The 9,247-nt window shown below is 40.1% G+C and overlaps 1 protein-coding gene across 1 annotated transcript; it reads left to right on the top strand.

Moving 5' to 3' along the window:
• Positions 1–5,264: 5,264 nt before the first annotated feature.
• On the top strand, positions 5,265–8,779 carry LOC136571749 (olfactory receptor 8H1-like). The gene is made up of 2 exons (XM_066572382.1): positions 5,265–5,322; positions 7,842–8,779. The coding sequence occupies exons 1-2, from the start codon at positions 5,265–5,267 to the stop codon at positions 8,777–8,779; spliced, it is 996 nt and encodes a 331-aa protein (XP_066428479.1).
• Positions 8,780–9,247: the final 468 nt, after the last annotated feature.

Raw genomic sequence — 9,247 nt, 5'->3', positions numbered from 1 at the left:
TATACTGTTTCCCTCTGGCGGGATGACGGCGATCATGTAACAGAGACAGCAGATCCAGAAAAAATTTTTTGCGCAAGCCTGCTGTAACGCTTAGCTGTGTATTAATTAGGACTATTACCCCCAGCAGATAGATACTGTAGGCAGCGTATAATATTATGTATACTGTTTCCCTCTGGCGGGATGAGGACGATCATGTAACAGAGACAGCAGATCCAGGAAACAATTTTGCGCAAGCCTGCTGTAACGCTTAGCTACGTATTAATTACGACTACTACCCCCAGCAGATAGATACTGTAGGCAGCGTATAATATTATGTATACTGCTTCCCTCTGGCGGGATGACGGTGATCATATAGCCTGAATATCTCTTTCCCTGCCTCATAAGTACTGGCCCTATACTCTGTACAATGACTGCAGACTGCGGACGCAATGCTCTGCACGACCGATATACAAAAAAAAAAAATTGTGCAACACTGCTAAAAGCAGCCTGAACAGTACTGCACACGGTCAGATGCGGCCCTAAGAAGGACCGTTGGGGTTCTTGAAGCCTAAAATAACTCCTAACGCTCTCCCTATAGCAGTTTCGGCACCAGCAGCACTTTCCCTGATCTCTGTCAGAATGCATCTGTGGCGAGCCGCGGGAGGGGCCGATTTATATACTCGGGTGACACCTGATCTCGCCAGCCACTCACTGCAGGGGGGTGGTATAGGGCTTGAACGTCGCAGGGGGAAGTTGTAATGCCTTCCCTGTCTTTCTATTGGCCAGAAAAGCACGCTAACGTCTCAGAGATGAAAGTGAAAGTAACTCGAACATCGCGTGGTGCTCGCCTCTAGTAACGAGCATCTCGAACACGCTAATACTCGAACGAGTATCAAGCTTGGACGAGTACGTTCGCTCATCTCTAATCCAGACATAAGATTAGGGTCACAACTGGTATATTTCCGAACACGGGAGAAACAGGGGTATCGATTTTGGGGTGTAAATCCGCATTTTCATGGGCACTACAGGAAAAAAAATATGTCTTTAAAATGACATATTTGCAAAAATATGAAATTTTATTTTTTCTCCTCTAAATTGAATTAATTCCTGAAAAAAATGGTGGGGTCAAAATACTCATGACACCCCTCAGTGAATACATTAAGGAGTGTAGTTTTTAAAATGGGGTCATTTGGGGGGGGGGGGGGTATTTATTATTCTGACACTCATGAGCCTTTGCAAATTTGGCTTGGTGCAGGAAAACAAAGTGTTCCTCAAAATGCTGAAAAGTAATGTTAAATTTGTACATTATCTAAATGGTTAAAAAAAAACACAAACGTTTTTCAAATGTGCATTCAGAATAAAGTAAACAGATGGAAATATATATCTTTTCAAAAATTTGTACATTATGTTTGGACATATTTGAGATATTACAGTTTAAAAAGTTGAAAACGACAATCTTTTGAAACTTTTTCCAATTTTGGTACTTTTAATAAATATACACAAATTATATCAGCCTCTTTTTACAACCAAAATGAAGTACAACATTGTCAGAATCACTTGGATATGCAAAACCTTTACGGAGTTATGCTATGTTGAACGACGCATGTCAGATTTCCAAAATTTGGCTCCGTCACTAAGGCGCAAACAGGCTTTGTCACTAACGGTTTAATGTTGTTCACTTTGTGTGCATGCTGTCATGCATCCACTGTTCCTAACACCTCCTAACAGTCCGGTCAGAATGGCCCAGATCTTTATATCTTGTCTTAAACTTCTTGCATAAATATTTGTAAAAGAAAAAATCCAGCCCCTAGAATAAGTTGTCTTTTTGCTGCAAAACCCGTCCTGCAGTTACATCTCAGATAGATATGCAAATGATTAGAGTTGTGGCGTGATTAGATGAACATTCTTGCCACCTGAGAACCTAAAAGTGGTACCACCCTTGGCCTCTAAAAAGGTTCTCAGAGGCTTCTTGTGTGTACTGGACCTCTTTTTCTGCTTGTGTAGAGCTTGTTGACTAGCAGACATACCTCTACAATGGAATTGAAGATATTCCACCCAGTTAACAGAGTTTGAGGACCTTATTGTAATGCAAGAAGCTGGATGGTTGTATCAATGAATTGCCTGTCACCTGGGCCGCTCTGACCAGACTGATAGGTGAGGGTATGCACACAATGTGACTGGGCTCAGGTCACCCTTGACAGTCCACCAGTTGAGAAGATTACGGTACGGTAACAAGAATATTTAAAAAAAATAAAGATTAGAAAAGAATACTTTGATAAACGTTTAATCAGTAAAAACAATGAAGCTATTTGTTCTCGTTCAGTAAACAAATCTAATCCTAGAAATTCATAATTGCCTAAGTCCCTGCAGATCTCCCCATCTATTATTCTCTGCTGTCTTGCTCTTGCCATGTATATATATATGACTTAATAAATATGACTTGTAAGACACAAACCAACGGAGCCAAATAATGAACTTATGTGTTTCATATGGATTCAGACATCAATTCTTCTGAGAAAGTAACAGCTCTCCTGTTTAAACAAAGGATTCCATATTTTTGAAAGAAACAATCTACGTATTTAATTCCAGTTATTTGTTTTTATTTTTTATTTTTATATTGTTTATAATTTGCTCTGATACATAATTTATTGTATATTTTGGCCTATAAGACCCTGCAAAAATGTTATAGGTAAAATGTTTGAGACTCTAAATATGTAAGACTATGTTCATATGTGAATGGTGGCTTCTGTTCATAGCAGAATCCAAGACGCTGTGCTAGACCCATCATAAGATAGATTCAAATAGTGCCCAATAGTTCCCATTGACTTTCAGTGGAATCAGTTTGGGTTTTCATCACAAGAATTGAAATTGTATGCTGCATTTTACTTACCCTCAGAGGGAGGCTCGATCAGAACCCTGAATGGCAGGATGTACATCTCCTTAGAGTATTTAAAGGGAATCTGCAGTATCAGGACATTGAAAGGTCTCTTTCTATATGTAAGTAAAGAAGAGCCATCCAGATGACTATTCTCCCAGCTCCAGGCTTGTCTTTAAACTATGTAGTTCTAAATTGCTGCATTATTTCTGAGTAAAACATAACTGGAGTGAGGGAACATTTTGGTATTTCACAATTTATGTAGATTTTATTTTTAAAACTTTCACTCTCTGTATATCCATTTGCTACTCATACAAATTGCACATCATTATGATAATATTCAGTAATGTAACAACTGCATTTCAGTTACCATAGTTTACTTAAGTATGAAAATATACTGATCAGTTATAACATTAAATCCAGTCTCAGGTGAAGTGAATAACACAGATTAGGTCATGAAAACAGCACGTGGGGTGAAAAGGTGTAATATACTGTGCAGTAAATGTACAATCAGGACATGAACTTTATGAGTTGGAAACAGGAGAAATTGACAAGCTTAACCCTTTCCATTCAAGTGTCAGTCCTCATCTGACATTAAGATTTCCCTGCATAACTCTGATGTTGAATGAGATCAGACACGTTTCTAACAGTATGCAGGACAGCACTCCGATGTCACAGGCTGTTCTGCATATGTATGTTACACTATGCAGGACAGTGCTCCGATGTCACAGGCTCTTCAGGATATGTATGTTCATAGAATCATAGAATGGTAGAGTTCTGGTCCAACCCCCTGCTCAGTACAGGATTCACTAAATCATCCCAGACAGATATTTGTCCAGCCTTTGTTTGAAGACTTCCTTTGAAGAAGAATGCACCACTTTCCATGGTAACTTGTTACACTCATTGATCACCCTCACTGTCAGAAAGTTTTTTCTAATGTTGCAGTATACAAGATGGCGCTGTTCATTTTTATGTGCTTCTGTTGAGTAATTCCAAGGAATCCACAATGCGCTTTCCCATTCAAAATGAACAAGAGCTGGGGAGTGTGCAGGTGCAGGGAAATTGGATTGGAAGGGGTTAAGGATTTGCCCTTTGACAAGAGCTAAGTTGTTATGGCAAAATGACTGGGTCAGAACATTTCCAAAACTGCAGTTCTTGTGGGGTACCCCAGTTTTTCGCATTTAGTACCTACCAAAAGTGGACCAAAGAAGGAAAAGTGGTGAACCAGCGACAGTGTCATGGGTGCCCAAAGCTCATTGAAGTATGTGAGGAGCAAAGGCTAGCCAATCTGGTCTGATGTCACAGAAAAGCTACTGTAGCACAAAGTGCCAAACAATTAAAGCTGGTCATGATAGAAAGGTGTCAGAAATGACAGAATTCAGGGTGTTGACTTGGCCTCCAAATTCCCCATTTCTCAATCTGATTGTGCATCTGTGGGATGTGCTAAAAAATAAGTCCGATTGAGGGAGGTCCTACCTTACAATTTACAGAACCTAAAGGATCTGCAACTAACATCTTGGTGCCAGATACCACAGAACACTGTCAGAGGTCTCAGAGTCTATGCCTCGAGTCAGAGCTATTTTGATAGCACTAGAGAGAACTATACCATAGCAGGCAAGTGGTTTTAATAATATAGCTGATTAGTGTATGTCCATGTACTATAAAATCTAAATATTTATTTTCTAAATCTTTTTTTTTACTGCCAAAAATTGTTAGTTTAAAGGGGTATTCCAGGTATGTGAACCTTTTTACTACTGATGACCTATCCTCAGGATAGGTCATCAGTATGTGATCAGTGGTGAGGGTCCGCCACTCGAAACATACAGCGACTACCTGAACTCATTGCAGTGAAGTCGTACATCCACACTGGAGGTAGGAGGCATGGCCAAAGCAGCACATAAGATTAAAGATAATTTACGCCAGAAACTGGTGTAAAGTCATAGCTGAAATACATGAAACCTGACAGCTCGGAGCTGGCATATATTTTACAGTCTAGAGTACTGCGTGATACATATGCCCCTAATTTATTAAGAAGTCCCTCTTAATAAATTTTCTGCAATTAACACTTGGAAACTCTTTACTTACACTAGTGTATAAAAAGCTTGTCTAAGTAAATTTCTTCCAATGCCAACGAAGGGCATTGGGAGCTTAGTATCAGAAAAAATGGAGCTGTAACCACTAAAAAGATAGACTAAGAAATTAATCAGCACAGCATATTGGACCTACAAATGACCATGGTGGTGTTAGGTGGACATCTATTTTAATTGCAAGATTTGGGTGTTGAGAAAATAAAATTCACATGGATCATCTCATTCTTTTTTTCATAGAAACCATTGTAAGTGTATTCTTCTGAGTGACAGCTTCCATAACGCAAGTGTATATGAGGCCAGGTCAGTAGGAGAGAAGGAGAATGAACCAGGAGACTAAAACATTTTCAACCTACATGTCTCTACAACAAAAAATGCATGGTAATTATGTAAGTGAAGAAGGGTCTGTGTAATTCTATATGAAAGCTAATTTTTAGTTTAGACTGGAAATTAAATTTAAAGAGCTTGTCCCATCTAAAATAACTTTTCTTATATTTAAACTGAAGTAATCAACTGATCACTGTGAGTTTGTTCTCTGTATGGGGGAAGTTTCATAGAGCCATGCAAATGTAGAATTTCATGATGCCAACTCAAGGCAATGGGTGACTATGCAATATATAGTTTGCAGTGGCTGTTTGCTGTAGCTCATACAGGGGTGTCATGAGAGAGACCCTCCTTCGAATAGTACATGGGATAACCCCTTTAAATTTACAATGCGCCATGTCTGATCAGTTCCCTTCTGTTTAACAATCTAATTGTAATAAAGGGAATCTATCAGCTGGGACATGCTGTCCGATCTGCAGGCATGATGTTATAGAGCAAAAGGAGCTGAGGAGATTGATTTATAGTTTTATGGGGGAAGCATTCAGTATAACTTGTATGGGCGGTCCTATCAGTGATTGACAACTATGTGTGTATGACTGCATATGAAGGTGTAGCTGTCAATCACTGATAGGTCCACCCATTGGACTGTTCAGCTCACAATGAGCAGAGATGTAAAACATTAAAATGCAAGCAAGGCCGGCTGCATATGATTGGATTTGCATTGCAGAATCCGGAGTACGTGTCCGCCTCCAGGTTCCAACCCGGTCTTGTGCAGCCGGCCCTATGCTGAATCTTTCCCCATAAAACTATATATCAGTTTTCTCAGCTCCTCCTGCTCTATAACATGATGCCTGCATTTTGGTCAAGCTGACAGACTCCCTTTAATCTCACATATACATAGAATTCTTATTGTTAAAACATAATATGTGTAATATGCAGATTTGGGGTCTTTTTTCTTCCCTCTACTGGTTTGCTCTTTCAGTGCTTGAGGAGTAGAGGCTATTTGTGCTGTGCTATGTGTTTTGAGCCAGCCAGACTTCCCCTTACTGATACCTACCATCCCCTTTCCCTCTTCAACTGCCTGACTAAAGCACTAAGTGAGAATCTGCAGCTGCACCCCTTTCCTTCCTCTCAAAGCATGCAGACTCCTCCAGAGATTGCAGCTGTGTCCCTCTTTTCCAACCTTCCCTATGTTCTATTTAATGTTTAATGCCATTTTAGTGGCTGAGGAGGTTTCTAGACATTTATAGAGTCTGCAGGCAGGGAAAGGGAAAACACAAACAGCTGGAAGATAATGAAGGTGCAGGGGTGTCCCAAGCCTTTATGCTGCTTGAGGCGAAGTGTGAAATGGTGCCCCACCGGCCCCCAAAACATTATTTTTACAGACATTAAAAGCACCAATACACAAGATACCTAAAACATAGGTATTGAGATTTGTCTGAAATGACAGGCTAATAGTGCCCCCAAAAGTATCCCCCTTAATGGCCCCAGTAGTAATACTGATCCCCAGTAGTGACCCCAGTTGTAATAGTAATGTCGTTAGTGGCCCCTAGTAATAGGAGCCCCGTTAGGGTGCTTAGTAGTAATAATGACCCCTATAGTGGTCCCAATATTAATAGTGACCCCGGTAGTGGTCCCAGTAGTAATTGTGGCCCCAGTAGTAATAGTGGCCCCCATAGTGGCCCCAGTAGTAATAGTGTCAATCATAGTGGCCCCCACAGTGGCCCCAGTAATAATAGTGACCCTGTAGTTAACCTTGGGTAGCAACCCAACAAGCCTGAACTCACTCTGATCACTGATCACTCCACCCAGTGTGCATGCTCCTCCACACAGCATGGATACCAAGGAGAGAGGTCAGGAATCACAGACAGATAAGAACAATGGTGGCTGTCAGAAGGAAGTTGAGGATGGAATTTGGCCAGCTCATAGCTAGCAATTATTTTTTAACGGCCATTAATATGGGTGGTAAAAAATAAATACCGGTTGAGCTGCAACCCTCTGAGTTTCTGCAACCTGCGGCATAAGGCAGTCTCAGGTTGCCTCGTGGAAGATGCAGGGGTGTACCTATAGGAGGTACAGGGGATGCAGCTGCTCACAGGCCCATGGGGGCCCATAAGGCCCATCTTCTACATATAGTAAGCCTAGTAGTATGAATAAAGCATGATAGTTGGGGGCCCTGTTACAAAGTTTGCCTTGGGGCCCAGAAGCTTCACGTTACACATCTGGGAAGGAGCACCCAAGGAAGGTGCAACATTTCCCAAATAAGATATTTGACAATATTTCAGGTATTCACATGTACTACTGATTTAGGTTTTTATGTGAAAGAAAAATTGCTTTTTAAATGCATACTTTTTCAAAACTTATCTGTGATATCAAGCAGCAGTGTAGCTATAGGGCATGCTAAATTAGCAATCTCACACAGGCTTGTGCTTGTTTGGATTCCTCTGCCACTGAAGAAGACACTAGTATTATAAATTACGTATGGTAAGTTAGGGCACTGATAGAGATTTTGTGTTGGGGCCCAAGCATTTCAAATTACACTTCTAATATTAAGTTTCTTAATGTGATTTTCTCAGATTTTTTAAATGTTTCTGAAAACAAGAGTTCTCCAGATGACTTCATGTTGTTAGGATTTTCCAAGGGCCAGGCTGTCTGTTCACTTTTGCTTGGCCTGATCTACATTTTGATTCTTTTAGGAAATCTGACCGTATTCAGTATCATCCAGGTGGACAGCCGCCTCAAGACCCCTATGTACTTTTTCTTGAGTTGCCTAGCCATTTTAGATGTCTGTTACTCTACTGTTACCCTTCCGCATATGCTGGTCAATTCTATAACAGGAAACAGAAAGATATCCTTCCATAGATGTTTTATTCAGCTCTGTTTTTTTGTTTACGTTGGAGGTATGGAGAGTCTTCTTCTCACTGCCATGGCCTATGACAGATATGTGGCCATATGTAACCCTTTACGATACTCCACAATTATGAATAAAACATTCTGCTTCTATGTTGTGGTGGGATCTTGCATCATTGGGTGGTTAAACTCCATGTCTCATACTTTAATGACCTTGAGACTAACGTTTTGTGATGTACGGCACATCAACAATTTCTTCTGTGATGTCCTTCCATTGTTGGAAGCTGCTTGTAGTGATACGCAGATCATTCAAATGATAATGCATGTAGACACTGTCTTGCTTGGAGCTTCAACATTTTTAATTGTAATGAACTCCTACGTCCACATTGTTTCCACTATATTAAAAATACACTCTTCTGATAGAAAGCAGACTTTCTCTACATGTTCTTCCCACCTCATCGTTGTCACGGTCTTCTACATAACTGGTACTTTCAGTTACAATAGTCCAAGGTCTGCAGATTCATTTTATGTCACTCAAGTCTCATCTCTTGTATACAGTTTTCTTCCTCCACTGCTGAATCCCATTGTATACTGCTTGAGAAACAATGATGTGAAGAGAGCATTGAAAAAAATAATGCTAAAAAATGAAAAAAAAAAGTATTAGTAAAAATGTTGTGACAATTGAAAAAAAATGAAATGAACCCAATAATTTTTTGACATTCTGTCACACCCACAAGCAAAGAGTTCTACACTTCAAAATCATGAATAACTCATAACTGGTAGTCTGTAGTGTTAATAGTAATATAGTATGTTAGGCTGAAGGGAGACAATGTCCATCTAGTTCAGCCTTTTTCCACCCCCCTTTGTTGATCCAGAGAAAGGCAAAAAAAAAAACAATGAGGCAAAAGCCAATTAGCCCATTGGGGGAAAACCTTCCTTCTCGACTCCATAATGGCAGTCAGAATAATCCCTGGATCAACATTTTGAAAGTAACTACCTGACTAGAGTAACAATCCCATTGGTTATTTAAAGTCTATATCCTGTAATATCATAGCACTCGAGAAAGACGTTTAGTCCCCTCTTAAACTCCAATATTGATTTTGCCATCACCACGTCCTCAGGCAGAGAGTTC

The sequence above is a fragment of the Eleutherodactylus coqui genome, chromosome 6, assembly GCF_035609145.1.
Source record: "Eleutherodactylus coqui strain aEleCoq1 chromosome 6, aEleCoq1.hap1, whole genome shotgun sequence".
Classification (NCBI taxonomy): Eukaryota; Metazoa; Chordata; class Amphibia; order Anura; family Eleutherodactylidae; genus Eleutherodactylus; species Eleutherodactylus coqui.
Note: the sequence above shows the minus strand (reverse complement) of the source record. Positions and strands in the feature narration are given on the sequence as shown.

Excerpts from the sequence above, each read along its gene's own strand:
- LOC136571749 (XM_066572382.1), top strand. The coding sequence starts at position 5,265 with ATGAACCAGGAGACTAAAACATTTTCAACCTACATGTCTCTACAACAA. Across the intron at positions 5,323-7,841 it reads TCTACAACAAAAAATGCATG|ATTTTTTAAATGTTTCTGAA; the intron begins GTAATTATGTAA and ends TGATTTTCTCAG.